Source organism: Vipera ursinii (genome assembly GCF_947247035.1).
Source record: "Vipera ursinii genome assembly, chromosome: 3".
Taxonomy (NCBI): domain Eukaryota; kingdom Metazoa; phylum Chordata; class Lepidosauria; order Squamata; family Viperidae; genus Vipera; species Vipera ursinii.
Window position 1 is genome coordinate 7,986,499 of NC_139516.1, and position 21,692 is coordinate 8,008,190.

Here is a 21,692-nt window from a genome sequence, read left to right on the forward strand (position 1 = left end):
ACTCTAGAAAAAGTGCAGAGAAGGGCAACAAAGATGATTAGGGGACTGGAGGCTAAAACATATGAAGAACAGCTACAGGAACTGGGCATGGCTAGTCTAGTGAGGAGAAGGACCAGGGGTGACACGATAGCAGTGCTCCAATATTTGAGGGGCTGCCAAAAGGAAGCCCCCTTCATGGATTACTGCCTTGTCGTGGCGAAGGGGCTTGCGTAATTCAATGAAGCTATGAGCTATGCCGTGCAGGGCCACCCAAGATGGACAGGTCATAGCTGAGAGTTCTGACAAAACGTGATCCACTGGAGAAGGAAATGGCAACCCACTCCAGTATCTTTGCCATGAAAACCCTATGGACAGTACCAAAAGGCAAAACGATATGACGCTGGAAGATGAGCCCCTCAGGTCGGAAGGCGTCCAATATGCTACTGGGGAAGAGCAGAGGGCTAGTACTAGTAGCACCAGAAAGAATGAAGTGACTGGGCCAAAGCCGAAAGGACGCTCAGCTGTGGATGTGTCTGGTGGTGAAAGGAAAGTCCGATGCTGTAAAGATTTTTTCTCCATAGGAACCTGGAATGTAAGATCCATGAATCAAGGAAAGCTGTACGTGGTCAAACAAGAGATGTCAAGACTGAACATCGACATCTTAGGTATTAGCGAACTAAAATGGACTGGAATGTGTGAATTTAATTCAGATGACCATCAGGTATACTACTGCGGGCAAGAATCCCTCAGAAGAAATGGAGTAGCCTTCATAGTCAATAAAAGAGTAGGAAAATCAATACTGGGATACAATCCTCAAAATGACAGAATGATCTCAGTTCGAATCCAAGGGAAACCATTCAATATCACAGTAGTCCAAGTCTATGCCCCAACCACCAGTGCTGAAGCCCTACAGCACCTTATAGAACTAACACCAAAAAATGATGTCCTTATCATCATGGGGGATTGGAATGCTAAAGTAGGAAGCCAAAAGATAACTGGAATAACAGGCAAGTTTGGCCTTGGAGTACAAAATGAAGCAGGGCACAGGCTGATAGAATTTTGTCAAGAGAATACGATGGTCATAGCAAACACTCTTTTCCAACAACCCAAGAGACGTCTCTACACATGGACATCACCAGACGGTCAACACAGAAATCAGATTGACTATATGCTCTGCAGCCAAAGATGGAGAAGCTCTATACAGTCGGTAAAAACAAGACCAGGAGCTGACTGTGGCTCAGACCATGAGCTTCTCCTTGCAAAGTTTAGGCTTAAACTGAAGAAAGTAGGGAAAAGCACTAGGCCACTCAGGTATGAATTAAATCATATCCCTGTTGAATATACAGTAGAGGTGACAAATAGATTTAAGGAATTAGATCTGATAGACAGAGTGCCTGAAGAACTATGGACAGAGGTTCGCGACATTGTACAACAGGTAGCAACCAAAACCATCCCAAAGAAAAAGAAATGCAAGAAAGCAAAATGGCTGTCTGAGGAAGCTTTGCAAATAGCTGAGGAAAGGAGGAAAGCGAAAGGCAAGGGAGAAAAACATAGATATGCCCAATTGAATGCAGAATTCCAGAGAATAGCTAGAAGAGATAAGAATGCCTTCTTAAATGAACAGTGCAAAGAAATAGAAGAAAACAATAGAATAGGGAGGACCAGAGATCTTTTCAAGAAAATTGGAGAGATGAAGGGAACATTCCATGCAAAAATGGGCATGATAAAGGACCAAAATGGCAGGGACCTAACAGAGGCAGAAGAGATTAAGAAGAGGTGGCAAAATTACACAGAAGAACTATACAAGAATGAGCTTAACGTCCCTGATAATCACAATGAGGTGGTCACTGACCTCGAGCCAGACATCCTAGAATGTGAAGTGAAGTGGGCCTTAGAAAAGCTGAGCAACAACAAAGCTAGTGGAGGTGACAGTATTCCAGCTGAGCTATTCAAAATCTTAAAAGACAGTGCAGTAAAAGTGCTACACTCAATTTGCCAGCAAATTTGGAAAACTCAACAGTGGCCACAGGATTGGAAAAGATCAGTTTACATTCCAATTCCAAAGAAAGGCAGTGCCAAAGAATGTTCAAACTATCGCACCATTGCACTCATTTCTCATGCTAGTAAAGTCATGCTTAAAATCCTACAAGCTAGACTTCAGCAGTATGTGGATCGAGAACTACCAGAAGTGCAGGCAGGATTTCGAAGAGGCAGAGGAACTAGAGATCAAATTGCCAACATACACTGGATCATGGAGAAAGCTAGGGAGTTCCAGAAAAACATCTACTTCTGCTTCATTGACTATGCTAAAGCCTTTGATTGTGTGGATCATAACAAACTGTGGCAAGTTCTTAAAGAGATGGGAGTACCAGACCATCTTATTTGTCTCTTGAGAAACCTATATGCGGGTCAAGAAGCAACAGTGAGAACTGGACACGGAACCACTGATTGGTTCAAAATTGGGAAAGGAGTCCGGCAAGGCTGTATACTGTCGCCCTGCCTATTTAACTTATATGCAGAGCACATCATGAGAAAGGCAGGGCTAGATGAATCAATAGTTGGAATTAAGATTGCTGGAAGAAATATAAGATACGCAGATGATACCACTCTAATGGCAGAAAGTGAAGAAGAACTAAAGAGCCTCTTGTTGCGGGTGAAGAAGGAGAGTGCAAAAGTTGGGTTGAAACTTAACATTAAGAAAACCAAGATCATGGCATCTGGCCCTCTCAATTCCTGGCAAATAGATGGGGAAGAAATGGAGGTAGTGACAGATTTTGTTTTCCTGGGCTCCAAGATCACTGCCGATGGGGACTGTAGCCAAGAAATTAAAAGACGCTTGCTCCTCGGGAGGAAAGCCATGGCAAATCTAGACAGCACACTAAAAAGCAGAGACATCACCCTGTCGACAAAAGTGCGTATAGTCAAGGCTATGGTCTTCCCAGTTGCAATGTATGGCAGTGAAAGTTGGACCATAAGAAAGGCTGAGCGCCAAAGAATTGAGGCCTTTGAACTGTGGTGCTGGAGAAGACTCCTGCGAGTCCCTTGGACTGCAAGGCGATCAAACCGGTCAGTCCTAGAGGAGATCAATCCTGACTGCTCTTTAGAAGGCCAGATCTTGAAGCTAAAACTCAAATACTTTGGCCACCTAATGAGAAAGAAGGACTCACTGGAGAAGAGCCTAATGCTGGGAAAGATCGAGGGCAATAGAAGAAGGGGACGACAGAGAATGAGGTGGCTGGATGGAGTCACTGAAGCAGTAGGCGTGAGCTTAAATGGACTCCAGAAGATGGTGGAAGACAGGAAGGCCTGGAGGAACGTTGTCCATAGGGTCACGATGAGTCGGACACGACTTCGCAGCTAACAACAACAACAACAAAAGGAAGCACCTGAAGGCCAGACAGGAAATAACAGGTGGAAACTGATCAAGGAGAGATTCAACCTAGAAATAAGGAGACATGTTCTGACAGTGAAAACTATCAGCCAATGGAATAGACTGCCTTGTGGAAGCTTCATCACTGGAGGCTTTCAAGAAGAGACTGGACTGACATCTATCAGAAATGGTGTAGGGCCTCATGCTTGGGTGGGGAATTGGACTAGATGATCCACAAAGTCCCTTCCAACTTTGTTATTCTATTCTATTCTATTCTATTCTATTCTATTCTATTCTATTCTATTCTATTCTATTCTATTCTATTCTATTCTATTCTATTCTATTCTATTCTATTCTATTCTATTCTATTCTATTCTATTCTACTCTACCCTACCCTACCCTACCCTAGCCAAGCCAAGCCAAGCCAAGCCAAGCCAAGCCAAGCCAAGCCAAGTCAAGTCATCCTGCCCTCAAGAGCCTTGGTGGAGCAGTGGGCTAATGCCTCCTTAAGTAACACCAGCTGCCTGCAATTAGTGCAGGTTCGCATCCCACCAGGCTCAAGGTTGACTCAGCCTTCCATCCTTCCGAGGTAGGTAAAATGAGGACCCAGATTGTTGGGGGCAATTAAGCTGACTTTGTAATAATGCCGCTTGGGGTGTGTGTGTGAAAGCCCTAATAAGCAGGCATATACATAGAATGAAGGCTACTGCTAAGCTTGTAAGCCGCCCTGAGTCTTCAGAGAAGGGCGGGATATAAATGGAATTAAAAAAATTTTTTTAAAAAAACTTGGCTTCCTGCTTGGTCGGGGGGTTGGAATAGATGACCCACAAAGTCACTTCCAACTTTGTTATCCTATCCTATCCTATCCTATCCTATCCTATCCTATCCTATCCTATTCTGTCCTGTCCTGTCCTATCCCATTCCAGCCTAGCCAAGCCAAGGCAAGCCAAGCCAGGTAATTTCCAACTCAGTTATTCTGTTCTATTCAATCTCTTTTCCTTATTGCCCTGTTCTCCACTTGACGCAACTCACCCAAACTGAGATCCAGTTCCGACTGTGCTGTAGATCAGTGCTCGTTGACTCTCCTGTACCTTCTGGGAAAGCAGACTAGCCAAGGCAGGAAAATAAACCCCTAATGAAATGGAGAGAGGAATAGAAAACAGAAAGGGGGAAAAAGAAAACCCATTATAGGTATTCCTCAACTTACAGCCATTCATTTAGTGACCATTCAAAGTTACAACGGTGACTTAGGACCGTTTTTCACACTTACAACCATTGCAGCATCCTCCATGGACATGTAATCAACATTCCAATGTTTGGCACCTGGCTGATATTTAGGATGTTTGCAAGTGTCCTGGGATCCCACGATCATCGTGGCGGCGCAGTGGTTAGAATGCAGTATCGGAGGCTAACTCTGCCCACTGCCAGGAGTTCGATCCTGACCAGCTCAAGGTTGACTCAGCCTTCCATCCTTCCGAAGTCGGCATAATGAGGACCCAGATTGTTGGGGGTGATATGGTGGCATTGTAAACCGCTTAGAACAGAGGACCCCAACCTTTTGGGCACCAGGGACCGGTGCCATGGAGAAAAAGGATTTTCTGTGGACCAAAGGGGGCGTGGTTTTGAATACTGCCTGCATCCCAAGGATGGAGCTTTGCTTGTTTGTGCGGCCCGCTTGCTGGCATGCTGTGGACCGGTGCTGGTCCACGGACCGGTGGTTGGGGACCCCTGGCTTAGAGAGGGCTGTAAAGCACTTGTTGTTCCTCCTTTAAATTTCTGGGAGTCTACCTCTGTGAAGATCTGACCTGGAAAGTTAACACAACTCAGGTGGCTAGAAAGGCCCAACAGAGGCTTCACTTTCTTAGGGTTTTGCAGAAGAACAGGGTAGAACAACAGCTAATGACCCTCTTTTACCGGTCTACCATAGAGAGCGTCCTCTCGTATGGTATTGTGGTTTGGTATGCTGGTCTGACAGCCGCGGATAGGAAAGTATTACAGAGGGTAGTGAGCACAGCACAAGACATTGTGGGCTGTCCCCTGACACCACTGGATGATATCGCCAGGGCTCGTTGCCTTGGAAGAGTGAGGAAGATTCTCAGGGATGACTCACACCCTGGACGGTATCTCTTTACTCTCCTACCATCCAGTAGGAGATATAGGAATATAGCCAGCCGTACCAACAGGCTGAAAAATAGCTTTTATCCGTGGGCTGTTAGGCTTTTAAATGGAACATAATCTTATGCAGAATTGACTTGAGAGGCCGGTGTGTGGTGTAGTTGGTTCACATAGTGTGGTGGGATGGAGGGTTTGTTGTCACTGTGTGTTGGGGGGAGAGAGCACAGGCGGAGGCTCAGCTAATATCAATGTACACATGTTGTACTTTGACAATAAAGGTTTATTATTATTAAAGCACTTGTTGTTGTTGTTAGCTGCGAAGTCATGTCCGACCCATCGCGACCCCATGGACAACGTTTCTCCAGGCCTTCCTGTCCTCTACCATTTTCTGGAGTCCATTTAAGCTCATGCCTACTGCTTCAGTGACTCCATCCAGCCACCTCATTCTCTGTCGTCCCCTTCTTCTCTTGCCCTCCATCTTTCCCAGCATTAGGCTCTTCTCCAGTGAGTCCTTCCTTCTCATTAGGTGGCCAAAGGATTTGAGTTTTAGCTTCAGGATCTGGCCTTCTAAAGAGCAGTCAGGGTTGATCTCCTCTAGGACTGACCGGTTTGATCGCCTTGCAGTCCAAGGGACTCACAGGAGTCTTCTCCAGCACCAGAGTTCAAAGGCCTCAATTCTTTGGCGCTCAGCCTTTTTTATGGTCCAACTTTCACTGCCATACATTGCAACTGGGAAGACCATAGCCTTGACTATATGCACTTTTGTTGACAGGGTGATGTCTCTGCTTTTTGTAAACCACTATGAAGCGGTATATAACTGCTATTGCTATCCCCTTTTGCGACCTTCTGACCAGCAGAGTCAATGGGGAAGTCAGATTCCCTTAATAACAACCAGAGGGACTCCCTTGACAACTATGGCAAGAAAGGTCATCAAATGGGACAAAACTCACTTAACAGCGGTCTCGCTTAGCAATGGAAACTTGGGGCTCAATTGCGGTTGTAAGTCGAGGACTACCCGTCTCCACTCTCGCCAATGCAGCCGATGAAAAACATTGTGTTTTCCTTATGAGTGTGAACTAATGAAACCCCCCCTTATTCCAGCGTCTCGGACGAATCAAGTGTTAGGAAACAGGTGCTCTCACCTTGCAGAAGCCCCATTAGGAAGCGAGTGAAGGTCATAAGAATCAGGTGGGAGGAGCTTGAGGAAATGAGGATGGGCGTGATGGCGGTGATGGATCCCCAGGCCGATGCAGAGAGCAAAAGGACTTTCTCTCCTCCTATCCTGGAAGACAATTGGGACATTGACAGCATTTTCTGCACACCAAAATGGCTTGTTTAAGCGCAGGGGGTCTACAAACGTGGCAAACTTGTGGACTTGGACTCCCAGAATTCCGTGACGGGCTAGGGAATTCTGGGAGTCGAAGTCCAGAAGTCTCAAAGTTGCCTGGTTTATAGCGCAAGAAGCAGCGGTTGAAAACAGGAAGCGAGCATGACGCAAGGGGCGCGCGCCAAAATCCGTGCAGAAGGAATTAATGTTTCCTACACCTGCCGTGCTTTAAGCACCGGATCAGTCCTTCCAGAAGGAAAATTTGCTTGCATTATTTTATGTGCCATTCCACCTACAGGGTTATTTTTAAGAAACCAGGTATCTCTTTTCAAGAGGCTGTCATCATGCACAGATATTGTACGGAATAGTTGGCAGTTCTCAGGCAGTGGAATTGTGTTATCGGAAAGCATTCGAGAGTTGACTTCAATGGAGCCAAAGTTTTGTGGGGTTTTTGTTCCCAAAAGGCAATTAGAATTTCTTGGTGTTTTTTTTTTCCTTTGAAAACGTTTTGTTTCTTATCTGAGAAGCTTCTTTCCTTCAGAACCTTTTCAAAGGAAAAAAAAATTAAGAAATAAAATTGCCTTTCGGAAAAAGCACTTCGGGACCTGGCTGATTGAGAATCTCCATAGACATTTAAGTTCAATGAGATAAATATGCAATTGCTGATAGTCTATGAGGTTTTGTAATAGGCTGCTTTGAATGCTCAACAGATGGAAAGGATGAATCAAATAAATAAAATGATGGCCAGGAAGGTGATAAAGAAGCAATGAAAGAGAATTCGAATTCTTATCGAAAGTGCAAATTTACCCAGGTTTCATTAAAAGGTGAGTGACACATCCTTACTCTTATTGTTAATTAATGACCGAATATTATTTTTACTGAATGTTGAATGATGATTTTAAAAAAATATTTAAAAAGTCCTTCAGCGCCAAAGCAGCGCTTAAGACCACAAAGTAGTATGGTTCATACCGGTCACTCAAGTGGCCCCCAACAACTTGAGTTAGACAGTAACCCCAAAAGAAGCTGCTCAACACAATTCCAGACTGTTTCTTGTCCCAGTCGAAGAGACTGCTCATGGTGACCACACAGATGGGCATTAGGACCCTGGTACAGTAAAGTAGGCAAGTTCCAAGCAGAAGCATTGTGGTCCATAATCGGGATTCAGGCCTGTTGATATCAGAAGACAAAGAATATTAGTAGGAAGTCAGCACACACACACACACACACACACACACACACACAGAGAGAGAGAGAGAGAGAGAGAGAGAGAGGGAAATATTTTAGGGCAGTGGTGGCGAACCTATGGCACCTGTACCAGAGGCGGCGCTCAGAGCCCTCTTTTGGTACGCGCACCACTGCCGCCCAGAGCAGGAGCACCGCCCCAGCACAAAGGAGACGAAGTGGCCAACTAGACAGCTCTAGTAGGGGTGGTAGAGCAGAGGTCACCAACCATAGTCGATTGGTGGACTGGAAACAAATGGAGGGGGAAGCATTTTCCATGTGTGCATGCACGCACAGGGCCGCGAGCACGCACACGCCGCAAATGGGGCGGGGCGAGTGCCTGCGTGATACTCGCTAGCCCTGCCCCGTTCTTGTGCGGTGCAGCACCTTGTATCGGCACCCTGCAGTGCGGCGGTGGCCGTTTTTGTGTCTTGCAGCACGGTGGCCCATTTTTGCGCCTCCAGGTTGTGCGTGCCAGGGGCGGCCCTCAGAGGTACCTCACCGCCCCCCCCCCCCCCCGAGGGCACCATAATGCTGGTGCGGCCACTTGGCACTTTGCGATAAGTGTGTTTTGGGTTGCGGTTTGGGCACTCAGTCTCTAAAAGGTTTGCCATCACTGTTTTAGGGCATATTTTTTTTAAAAAGGCAGAATATTATATTTCCCCAAAGGAACAATAGAAAATATCTGAAGACAAAACCAGCCCCCAAGCAGATACTCAGCAGGCCAACTCTGTAGAAATGCAGATTTGATCATCCTATTCAGAAAGACTGGGCCACCTATTCATAAGCAAAATGCCTTCAGCTACAGTCCCAGAGAAGCAGGATGTGACCTTTAGGACACAAGAGGATTAACCCACCACCATTAAAGTACCAAAAGGGCACACCGCACCTCATGTCGAAATTCATTGCACAGGAACAGGAACAACCTCAAACAAGAACAATTGCAAACGCAAAACCCCAAAGAAGTTATAAAGCCCATCACTCCCAGCTCCATTTTTATTTATTTATTTATTTATTTATTTATTTATTTATTTATTTATTTATTTATTTATTTTAATTCCATTTATATCCCGCCCTTCTCCGAAGACTCAGGGCGGCTTAGCTTTCCCAGAACCATGCGCAGTTGGTTCTGTTCTTCGACAAACAGAGCCTTCTTTCCAAACAGCCTCCATTTTATTATTTCCCAGCTTGGACAACCATGACCTGAATGACCGAGAATCTCCATAGCCTCTCATCCAGCATCAATTTAGTGCTGACCCTGAATTAACTAGTTTCTTATCTATAGACATGAACAATTAATTATCTTAACTGAGGGGTCTTCAAACTTGTCCACTTTAAGACTTGTGGACTTCAACTCCCAGAACAAGAAGCAATGAATAGAAACTAATCAAGGAGAGAAGCAACTTGGAACTAAGGAGAAACTTCCTGACAGTTAGAACAATTAACCAGTGGAACAACCTGCCTCCAGAAGCAGTGAATGCTCCAACACTGGAAGTTTTTAAGAAGAGACTGGACAGCCATTTGTCTGAAACGGTATAGGGTTTCCTGCCTGAGAAGGGGGTTGGACTAGATGACCTCCAAGGTCCCTTCCAACATCATCATCATTATTATTGTCAGTTCCTTTCACAAACAATGGTTAAAAACAAAACATGATTTAACCAAGCAATCCTTTTTAGGGACCACCAAACACCCTCTGAACATCCTTCCAAAAGTCACTGTCATGGCTATCTTCCATTTTAAAGAGAAAATTAGAAAACTCTGCTACAAGAGGTTAAATAGACTTATCATATTTTCAAAAAATGTCTCTCTGTGTGTGTGAGAGAGGGGGGTGGGGAGAGAAATCCTTCCTTTTCCCAAATCAACCAGAATAAAGAAATGATGGATATTGAAAAGCTGCCCATCCCTAGATTAGAGGGGTGCGTGACTCGGCCAGTAAATCACATTTAGTAAGAAAATAAAGAGTTCAGATAGTTATGAGCTGTCTGCAGAGTGACTAATTTTAAGACCCAAATCCTCTCTTTAAGCACGCCTAAACTCCAACTTATTTCTAAGGGTCACTTAGTAAACTGCACTTAATTCTCAACCTGTAATTAAATTACTGTTGCCATCAGAAACCACGAGGCCTGATCTGCAAAGCTGATGGGCCGAGCAGCAATATAAATTTGTACTATTTTGGCTTCAGGATTCATCTTTTTGTTTTATTCTATTATTAAATTAAAGCATCTAAAGGCAGGACAAGAAACAATGGATGGAAACTAATCAAAGAGAGAAGCAACCTAGAACTAAGGAGAAATTTCCTGACAGTGAGAACAATTAACCAGTGGAACAACCTGCCTCCAGAAGCGGTGAATGCTCCAACCCTGGAAGTTTTTAAGAAGAGACTGGACAGCCATTTGCCTGAAATGGTATAGGGCAGTGATGGCGAACCTTTTAGAGACCGAGTGCCCAAACTGCAACCCAAAACCCACTTATGTATCGTCGTGTGCCAGGTGGGCGTGGCCCATTGGGTGGGTATGGCCCATTGGGTGGGCATGGACCATTGGGTGACCGTGGCTGCGGTGGTAACGGCAGACTGAGTGGGACTAAAAAGTTCAATCAATTCCAACTTTGGGAGATCTTTTTTTTCCCCCGCGAGAAGTTGAAATGATTGATTGATTGATTGATTGAACCTTTTTTTTTGCACACAGCAGCGGAGGCCTAAAGCAAAAAGGTTTTATAGAACTCAGCTGAAGGCCTAGGACTGGGGGGACCGCGCACATGCCCACAGAGGGGCTCTGTGTGCCACCAGTGGCACGCGTGCCATAGGTTCGCCACCATGGGTATAGGGTTTCCTGCCTGAGCAGGGGGTTGGACTAGAAGACCTCCAAGGTCCCTTCCAACTTTATTATTATTATTATTACTTCTCAACACAATTACACAACTATCCCCCAGTTCAGAACTTGTCCCAAGAGACCAGAAGGGTACTCCACTGTCTCACAACACAGGAAAGATTTCGCTTCAGCTCTACTCTCAATTGTAACATTTAAATAATAAAGGCACTGCCCCACCTTTTCTTTCCTCAGGAAGTACCTTTTACAGGGCTAACTCTGCTAGCAGTTCAAATATTTGCTTACTCCTTGTGCTGTTGAAAGAATGAACACATAATCCACAACAACGCCTAAACCCTGCTTAGACAACCTAGGGCAGTACAGAGGTCGTTAGGTAGTCCTCGACTTACAACGGCTATTTTAGTGACCATTCAAAGTTACAATGGCACAATGGAAAAAAGTGACCTATGACCATTTTTCACACTTACGACCATGGCAGCATCCCCACGGTCACGTGTTCAAAATTCAAATGCTGGGTAATTGATTCATACTTATGACGGTTGCAGTGTTCCCGGGGTCAAGGGATCCCCTTTCGCGACCTTCTGACGTGCAAAGTTGATGAGGTTAAGCCAGAATTCACTTAACAACCGGGTTACTAATTTAACAACGGCAGTGATTCACTAAACAACCATGGCCAGAAAGGTGGTAAAACTCACCTCATAATTGTCTCACTTAACAACAGAAAATTTGGGCTCAATTGTGGTCGTAAGTTGAGGACTAGCTGTACAGGAAAGATTTTGATTCAGCTCCACTGTAAATTCCAACTCTTAAACAACACAGTGCAAAACTACCGTCCCACCTTTTTTTCCCTTGAGTTTTGAACAATGGCACTGAAACTTGGCAAATAGGTTTTATAGGGTTAAACCTGCTTGCAATTCAAACATTAGCTTCCTCCTGGCACTGTTGAAAGAATGCATAATCCATCACAACACAGTAGTGTTTCACAACTTGGGCGGCTTTAAGCTGTGTGGACTTCAACTCCCAAAATTCCTCAGCCAGTCTGGCTGTGGCATTCTATCATGTATTGTTGTTGTTAGTTGCGAAGTCGAATCCGACCCATCACGACCCCATGGACAACGTTCCTCCAGGCCTTCCTGTCTTCTACCATCTTCTGGAGTCCATTTAAACTCACGCCTACTGCTTCAGTGACTCCATCCAGCCACCTCATTCTCTGTCGTCCATTCTTCTCTTGCCCTCCACCTTTCCCAGCATGAGGCTCTTCTCCAGTGAGTCTTTCCTTCTCATTAGGTGGCCAAAGTATTTGAGTATCAACTTCAGGATTTGGCCTTCTAAAGAGCAGTCATGGTTGATCTCCTCTAGGACTGACCAGTTTGATCGCCTTGCAGTCCAAGGGACTCGCAGGAGTCTTCTCCAGCGCCATAGTTCAAAGGCCTCAATTCTTTGGCGCTCAGCCTTTCTATCATGTATAGTCGTATTTTAAAAGCCTCCCAGCAAAGCTGGCTGGGGAATCCTGGGAGTTGAAGTCCATACAGCTTCAAAGGGACAAGATTGACAAACATTGCATCGCAGTGTACCACCTAAGCCCTGCTTACACAACCTAAGGCAGTCCAAATGTCGCTATACCACAACTGTCATCATCCATCGCCACTGGTCCTAGCTAAGGAAGATGGGATCTGGAGTTCAGAGGCTCCCATTCTGTCCATTCTTAGCCTGAAAGATTTCCCCAAGCTGAAGCCTTCCAGCCATTTTGTGCATTATGAGCCAATATGGCTATCACCGTGCAAGCAAGGAATTCTGGGAGTGGCAGAACAAAACAGCTGGGAAGCACAGCTGGCAAGGCCTAGATAGTCATAAAAAGAGCAAACCTGCCTGCAGTCGCCTCTCACAACCTTAAAAAGTTAACATCACGTCCACTTATTCTTTTCCCACAACTTCTTTTGCTTAGAAACATCCAGGATTCTAAAGACAATTCACCATTTGGTGCCTTTTTGATGCACATCTCAAGCCCTATTAAGTTGCATTCATTCTTTCCCAACTTGGACACATGGATGGTCTTAACTCCCAGAATCCCCCAGTCCTCCTGGCTGCCGCTAGGTATTCTGGAACTTGAAGTCCACACCCCAACCTGGCCAGGAAAAGCTGGCTGATCTACTTAGATTAGGCCTTTCCTCCAAAAAGCTTAAAAGCAAATTTCACATTTGTCTGCTATGATAGCAGCCATGTTGGCACAACCCACATAGTCCGCCTCTGGATTAAACAGAATTAAACCTCTAACCAAGAAAAGAGACACCGGGCAACACGGCAAGTCATGGCTGGCTGTAGTTTCCCAGGTCCTATTTGGGGTGGGGTGGGGGATATCCCAGCATCCTTTGGGACAGCCGGCTCTTCCTGCTTCTTGCCTGGAGGACTGTTGGCTGCAGATAGGCAAAAATGGAATTCAAAAGGCTTGGAATGACCCAGTTAGGATCAAGCTCAGGAATTGCACCTGAGAAAGAAGCACAGATAGGGAAGGGAAGGGAAGGGAAGGGAAGGGAAGGGAAGGGAAGGGAAGGAAAGGAAAGAAGGGAAGGGGAAGGGGAAGGGAAGGGAAGGGAAGGGAAGGGAAGGGAAGGGAAGGAAGGGAAAGGAAAGGAAAGAAGGGAAGGGAAGGGAAGGGAAGGGAGGGGAGGGGAAGGGAAGGGAAGGGAAGGGAAGGGAAGGGAAGGGAAGGGAAGGGAAGGGAAGGGAAGGAAAGGAAAGGAAAGGAAAGGAAAGGAAAGAAGGGAAGGGAAGGGAGGGGAGGGGAAGGGAAGGGAAGGGAAGGGAAGGGAAGGGAGGGGAAGGAAAGGGAAGGGAGGGGAAGGGAAGGGGAAGGAAAGGGAAGGAAAGAAGGGAAGGGGAAGGGAAGGGAAGGGAAGGGAAGGGAAGGGAAGGGAAGGAAAGGAAAGAAGGAAAGGGAAGGGAAGGGAAGGGAAGGGAGGGGAAGGAAAGGGAAGGGAAGGGAAGGGAGGGGAAGGAAAGGAAAGGAAAGGAAAGGAAAGGAAAGGAAAGGAAAGGAAAGGAAAGGAAAGGAAAGGAAAGGAAAGGAAAGGAAAGGAAAGGAAAGGAAAGGAAAGGAAGAAAAATAGGAGGGAAAGAAAGGGGAGGGGAGGGGAGGAAGGAAGGAAGATTTTTATGAGGGAGGGAGGAAGGAAGGAAGGAGGAATTTATGAGGAAGGAAGGAAGGAAGGAAGGAAGGAAGGAAGGAAGGAAGGAAGGAAGGAAGGAAGGAAGGAAGGAAGGAAAGCAGATATACCATCCCAGGAGAACAGTTTAGCATGGTGGCCACTCCTGGCCCGTTTCACTTTCTTGAAGGACTAATCAATGTATTATGTTACTGATTGCATTTCCAACCAGTACTCCCCTAGTTTAACTCCCCTGCATCAACGACAACTTTGTGAGGTGGGTTGGGCTGAAAGAGAGAGAGAGACTGGCCTAAATTCATCTGAGGGCATCCAAGTAAGGATTGATTATCCGGCTTTTTGAGATGCTAACTAACAAAGGAGTCACTGTAGCACACTGGCCTCCCCACCCATCCCCACCCCACCCCACCCCACACACACACCCAAAAACAACCATGTCTACGGAGAGTCTCAGTCATCCAGGTCACGTTTGTCTCAAAGGCGCTTTTCCAAATACCAACTGGACTTTATGTTTTTCTCTTCCAATTGCCTTTTGAAAAAGCACTTTATTTATTTATTTATTTATTTATTTATTTAGATTTATATACCGCCCTTTCCCGAAGGACTCAGGGCGGTTAGCCATGAAGCTGGACTGGGATGGCACGTTCTACAGCTTCCAATGCTGAAACAGGAGCAGACCTTGGGTTCATCTGAGCCACGTTCTGGGTTTGGACAACACAACGTGACTTTAACCTACCCCACAACTGTGGTCAGCAGGAGTGCTAAAAACTACCCAGTTTCTTTGGCGGCTGTAGGCGTGGTTCTGCTGTTGTTGTTGTTTTTTAACGGATCAATGCACGTAGACAAATTCATTTTTTTAAAAAAAAAATGAGGGAGGCGTTAACAAAACTACTGCGTAGAGATTCCTGCATCTTCCTCCCTCTGTGAGAACAAAAACACTTTTTCTTGTTTGTCCTGACGCCTTCAAAGCAAACACGCTATAATCTTTAACTAAGTAGTAGAAAAATCTCATCCGGGAGGGAAAATGATTAACCAAATCACACCCGACAGGCCCAGGTTAAATTCTGATTTTATCCCTGCTGCCTTAGAGTCAGGGTCATAGAGAAGCCAGGAAAAGACACTGAACTCTTATCAAACTCTGTGATTTTGTGTATGTGGTGTGTGTGTGTAAATGTATGTGTGTGTGAGAGAGAAAACCATACAGAAGAAAATTTCCCTCTTTGATTTTGACCTTCTCATCTCAGCCTTGTTCATCATTGCAAAATCCAGCTCAGATACTCTACATGTCAGTGAACTGCTTTTATTTAATGTCCCCCAAAACGGTTGCAAAACAGATGTTAACCTACAAATGTCCACTTTTTCCAGCTGCTCAAGCAAGAGTTCACAGAGGAGGCTATGAAACAACTGCCAAATTGGTTTTCTACATAGTAAGGTAGGAAATAAACTTGAAGATAATCAGCTGTCACTCAATCAATGCAGGCTAATTAAGGCAGTTATGGTTGCACTAACACTACGGGTTTTCAGTTTGTCACTGATTTATTATTTTCGATAAGAAGTTTTAGTCTAGAGGCTTCCACATTTGCACCCAATTGTGCTCCAAACATGCCCTAACAATCTTCTTTTCCACTGTGTTCTCATGATGTTGCCTTTTTCTGATTCCCTAGCCAGCATCCAGAAGAGATCCTTAGCTATACTGTGTTCAAGAAGTCTTCCCTCCTTTATTCCAACGCAAATTTTCCCATGGATACAATCTGATGCAGTTCTTTGACTAAGTCCAGTATTTCTCAAGCCAGGGAACTTCAAGTTGTGTGGACTTCAATTCCCAGAATTCCTCAGCCAACGTTGTTTCGGGTTCAATGGACATTTGCACTCTATTGATTTATATATAGGGTATCCGTTCTCAAAGTGTGGTCCTTGAGAGCCTTTCAGGAGATCCATGAAGTTAAATAAATACATGCTTTTAAATTTCCTAGTTTTAATTTTTGATACAAGAAAGATTGATAGACATAACTCACGTCAGACAAAGCTCTTTGGAGCTGTCAACCATTTTTAAGGATGTAAAGAGGTCCTGAGATCAAAATATTTGAGAACTAGTCTCTTAGAGCAGGGGTGTCAGACTGCCGGCTGGCGGGCCAGATGTGTCACGTGGAAGCTGTGTCCACCCCAGCTCTGGCAAGGGGAAAAAAATTGTGATACGTTGTGACACGTCACGTGACGCGGCGAGTTTGACACCCCTGTCTTAGAGCATCTTAATTCTAATCTCCTAACAAGTCAACAGCAGGAAATGTAATTGCAAAAACAACTCTTCTTAATTTTAATTCTTTTTATATTTATCTTTTTATCATTCGTAAGCCTCCCGGAGTTGCCTTATCCATGAGGGGCAGGGTATACATTTAACAAATAAATAAAATTGCACCTAAAAGGATTTGACAAAGAAGAATAATTGCAAAGCTTCTTAAGCCTCTACATAATGCCCGTGAAATAACACCGATCCCAGAGACATCATTCTGTTAAGACACAGTGGAAGAAGAAAAAAAAAATCAGTACAGGTAGTCACTGACTTACGACTGCAATGGCGCTCGGAATTTCCGTCATGTCACGACGGTCGTAAGTTGAGGCATCCATGTGACTGACATAAATCAAATGCAGCAGTCATAAAGCGAATGCTGCAGTCGTAAAACAAACCCATTGTCTGCAATATGTGTGTTTTGCCGGACATTAGAAGTAAACACCGGTTTTCAACAAAAAAAACATCTTGCAAATCATGGTCACGTGACTGCAGGATGCTGCAAACATTTGTAAATGCAGGCCAGTTACCAAGAGCCTAGAATGTAATCCCACGAGCCTGGGGGGAAGAGGGCTGATGTCTTAATGCTGAATCCAGGCCCTAAGTCCCCTTTTTGAGGTCCATCATAACTTCGAACGGTCGTTAAACAATTTGTCATTAAGCAAGGACTAATTCTATATACAATGCTGTCTGGCTATGCTAGTGACAGCTGGATGGCAGCTGGCCAATTTTGCTGCTTTCAAAAGCTAAGGAAGTTCAGATCTATTTGGAGGAGGTCTCACCAGGAAATCCCCAGGCCATATATTAAATTAGGAAGTTAAAAAGAATATTACTGGGAAAGAGTAACAGTGAATCCGTTCCATATTTATCTACGGGTCACATGCAGCCCTGATCAGCTAGGAATGCAAAGATCACAAACGTTTAACATTATTATGTGACTGATATACGTTAACCATATTACATATTGCTTGGGTGTAAGGGTAGTCCTTAACTTACGACCACAACTGGGATTGGAATTTCCATTATAAATTGGGGCGGTCGTAAAGCGAGTAATCACATGACCAGACCTTATTTTACAACCATTTTTCACACGGGTTGTTAAGCCAATCACCACAGTCACATGGTTGTTTAGCAAATCCAGCTTCCCCAAATGATTTTTTTGTTGTTGTTGGAAAAATGGAAATCGGCTGGGAAGGTCCTAAGTTACGATCCCATGATTGCAGGACACTGCAACCAGTTATTAAATGGAAACCATTTGCAAACTGCCCAAAATTGTGATATTATGATTGTGGTTATGGCTAAAGGTGATAAATGTAAGGACAGGTCATAAATCACTTTTACTGAGGTCATTATTAAACAGTTGCAAGTGAAAGACAACTTGTATAAGTCTTGACTTCCCCATTCATTCATTCATTCATTCATTCATTCATTCTTCATTCATTCAATTTCTATAGCCGCCCATGTCAAACAAGCAATTCTGGATAGCCATAGAAATTGAATAAAGAAATAAGTAAATATTTCTATTTTTTTATTGTACCATTATAAGTGGGCATTATTATTTTTCTTTTGTATTTTACTTTGGTAAGCTCATCAGATTCCCAATCAATCTTTCAGTGGCTTGTCACATGTGGGTGGTCTTAAATTCCTTGCTTTCATCTCTTCTACTTTGCATTCTTGATATAGATCAGGGGTCTTCAAACTTGGCCCTTCTATGACTTGTGGACTTCAACTCCCAGAATTCCACAAGTCATAAAAGGGCCAAGTTTGAAGACCCCTGGTACAGATTGACCACGAGGTCCTTGTCTGAACTAGGATACAGGTAGTCCTTGACTTGTGACCGTTCAAAGTTATGGCAGACCCCAAAAGAGGTACTTCCCACTTGATTCAAAGTTCCGGCAGCCTCTCCGCAGAGTTGGCTGGGGAATTCTGGGAGCTGAAGTCCATGCATCTTAAAGCAGCCAAGATTGAGAAACGCTGTAGCATCAAGTCACACTTGTCAGGGCTCCAAAGGGGAGATCACCCCATTTGAATCCAGTCTAAAAAAATGACTTTTATTTACACTTCTGATTTCTTTCCACGCAGGGTTGGATCAAGTTCACCCTTTCTTTTCATAGATTTACAGAAGTGACAATAACTAGCAGTGATTTCCAAAAACGTATGAATGAAGTTAGGTAAAGGTAAAGGTTCCCCCGCACATACGTGCTAGTCGTTTCCGACTCTACGGGCCGGTGCTCATCTCCGTTTCAAAGCCAAAGATCCAGCGCTTGTCCGAGGACGTCTCCGTGGTCATGTGGCCGGCATGACTAGACGCCAAAGGCGCACGGAACGCTGTTACCTTCCCACCGTAGTGGTCCCTATTTTTCTACTTGCATTTTTACGTGCTTTCGAACTGCTAGGTTGGACGAAGCTGGGACAAGTAACAGGCGCTCACTCTGTTACGCGGCACTCGGGATTCGACCCGCCAAACTGCCGGCCTTCTGATCGACAAGCTCAGCGTCCTAACCCACTGAGCCACCGCATCCCTTACATGAATGAAGTTAGTGTTCTGCTAAAGGGGAATTTCTGAGGTCCTCAGAGATACATTTAAATTGCTTACTTGGTGATACTATAGGTCAGGGGTCCCCAACCTGAGGGCCACGGCCTGGTAGTGGACCGTGGCCTTCTGGCAACTGGACTGTGGGACAGGCTGGCCAGTGCGCGTGTGTGTGCATGCACACACCCTCAATGCGCTAGCACCACAGCCGCAGGGTGCAAAAACAGGACACCACACCACGGGGTACAAAAATGGTCCGCCACCACACTGCAAGGCGTAAAAACAGCCATCACCGCACCGCAGGGTGCAGAAATAAGGCGCTGCACCACGCAAGACCGAGGCAGGGCTAGTATTACGGGGATGCTAGCCCCGCTCCGTTTGCAGCGGGCGCATGCTTGCGGCCCCGTGCGCGCACGCATGCGTGTAAACTGCTCCCCCCTCCCTTTTCCTCTGCTCCGCCATCTGACAAAGGTTGGTGACCTCTGCCACAGCTCGTTCTCGACTTACAACCACAACTCAGCCAAAATTCCCATTACTAAGCAAGGCAGTTGTTAAGTTGTGCCCCCATTTTACCAACTTTATGCCACGGTTGTTAAGCAAACCACCGCAGTGGTTAAGTAAACCATGGGGTCATTCAACGAATCTTGACTTCCCTCGTGGATTTTGTTTGTCAGGAGCTCCCCCGGGAAGGGTGCCAATGGCAATCGTGTGAAGCCGGGGGGGGGGGCGCTGCAACCATTGCAAAGGTGTGAAGGTTGCCAAGCACTCAAAGTTTGATCAAGGTGTCCGTGGAGATTCTCAGTCATCCGAGTCGTGATTGTCCCAAAGGTGCTTTTATCAAAAAGGCAAGAGGACTTCCTTATTCCTTGGAGACTTTTCGCTTCTCATCCAAGCAGCTTCTTCAGCTCTGAAGAAGATGCTGTACTGAAGGAGAACTGAAGAAGCTTCTTGGACAAGACGCGAAACCTCTTCAAGAAAAAACAAAGTCCAGTTGGCCTTTTGGAGAAGAAGAAAAAAAAAAACACCTTTGGGTGATGTGACTGTGGGGAATGCTGCAATGGTTGTAAGTATGAGAACTGGTCATAAATCACTTTTTCCCAGCGCCATTGTCATTTTGAATGGTTATTAAATGAAGGTTGTAAACCGAAGATTACTCGTCTGCAAGTTATTTGCTACTGTCTTTCCCTGAATATTTTATTTATTTTTATTTTAATTCCATTTATATCCCGCCCTTCTCCGAAGACTCAGGGCGGCTTACAAGCTTAGCAGTAGCCTTCATTCTATGTATATGCCTGCTTATTAGGGCTTTCACACACACCCCAAGCGGCATTATTACAAAGTCAGCTTAATTGCCCCCAACAATCTGGGTCCTCATTTTACCTACCTGGGAAGGATGGAAGGCTGAGTCAACCTTGAGCCTAGGTGGGGTGCGAACCTGCACTAATTGCAGGCAGCTGGTGTTACTTAAGGAGGCATTCACCACAATGCTACAGGTGGTCCTCGACTTAGGACCTAAAGCTCGAGCCCAACATCTCTGTTGTGAAGTGAGACATGTATTGAGTTTTGCCCCATTTTATGACCTTTCTTGCCCCAGCTGTTAAATGAAAGCCCCTGCAGCTGTTTTAAGTTAGTAACACGGTTCTTAAGTGAATCTGGGCTTCCCCATAGACGTTGCCGGTCAGAAGGTCACAAAAGCAGATCAGGTGACCTTGGGACACACAGCAACAGTCATAAATATGAACCAGTTGCCAAGCATCTGAATTTTGACCACGTGATTCTAGGGATGCTGCAAAGGTTGTAACGGTGGAAAATTTATTTATTTTTTTATTTTTTATTACATTTATATCCCGCCCTTCTCCGAAGACTCAGGGCAGCTTACAAGCTTAGCAGTAGCCTTCATTCTATGTATATGCCTGCTTGTTAGGGCTTTCACACACACACCCCAAGCGGCATTATTACAAAGTCAGCTTATTGCCCCCAACAATCTGGGTCCTCATTTTACCTACCTGGGAAGGATGGAAGGCTGAGTCAAGCTTGAGCCTGGTGGGATGCGAACCTGCACTAATTGCAGGCAGCTGGTGTTACTTAAGGAGGCATTAGCCCACTGCTCCACCAAGGCTCATGGTTATAAGTCACATTTTCAGTGCCGTTGTAACTCTGAACGGTCACTAAACGAGCTGTTGTAAGTCGAGGACTGCCTGCAACCATTATCAGCCATGCTTACATTTTACTAGATCAGGTCAGCTGGGATGAACACTCTCACGGGGGGGGGGGGGGCTTGGTTTGCAACCATTCACATCATTTCAGACCCAGCCAAGGTTCTCCACGGTGGGAATAGACAGGCAGACAGCCACCAGCTTGGAGGCTTGGAAAAGGTCCCCAAAGCGAAGAGGGCCACCGATTCTCACCTGGACCAAAAGACATTCCCGATTCCTCCATCTTTTTTCGTGTCTTCCTGTTGGGGGCCTCTTACGGGTGGTGCTTGATGATGATGCTTGTGATGTTGGGATGCGAGCAGGTTGGCCCCCAAATCCTGCGCTCCATCATTGCCGACGCTCAAGGCCATTCAACGGCTTAATTAACATGAGGAAAGGGGGGGGAAAAATAAATCCATAAATGAAAAAACAAACCAGGCAAAATAAAAATGAGAGAGAGTTAGAAGCTCCCATCTACCCGGGAGGAGAAAATTGAGAGGACAGACTCTTGGAAGCATCCACGAGAGACTGCCAGAAAGGAAAGAGAGACAGAGAGAGAGAGAGAAAAAAGTTTTCTAACTTGCTCACCGCCACCACTGCAATCCAGCTACTCCTGTTCCCAGAGAAGAGATGGAGCTTAAAAAGTCGGATTTGGAAAGAGGAAAGACGATGAAAA

At 45.3% G+C, this 21,692-nt stretch overlaps 1 protein-coding gene and 1 long non-coding RNA gene across 2 annotated transcripts in view; one reads left to right on the forward strand and one right to left on the reverse strand.

Moving 5' to 3' along the window:
• The window catches only part of LOC310639380, a 472,331-nt gene that overhangs the window by 22,392 nt on the left and 428,247 nt on the right, over positions 1-21,692 (forward strand). The gene's annotated exons all lie outside the window — the stretch shown is intronic.
• Positions 1-21,692, reverse strand: part of SLC17A9 (solute carrier family 17 member 9) — a 43,950-nt gene that overhangs the window by 22,146 nt on the left and 112 nt on the right. Inside the window, exons 1-5 of the mRNA XM_083360903.1 lie at positions 21,605-21,692; positions 21,230-21,394; positions 7,761-7,958; positions 6,607-6,746; positions 4,382-4,481 (exon numbers count right to left, since the gene is read on the reverse strand). The exon at positions 21,605-21,692 is cut by the window's right edge and continues 112 nt beyond it. Coding sequence (XP_083217029.1) covers positions 4,382-4,481; positions 6,607-6,746; positions 7,761-7,958; positions 21,230-21,387 — 596 coding nt within the window. The 5' untranslated portion in view covers positions 21,388-21,394; positions 21,605-21,692. The remainder of the gene's footprint in view (positions 1-4,381; positions 4,482-6,606; positions 6,747-7,760; positions 7,959-21,229; positions 21,395-21,604) is intronic.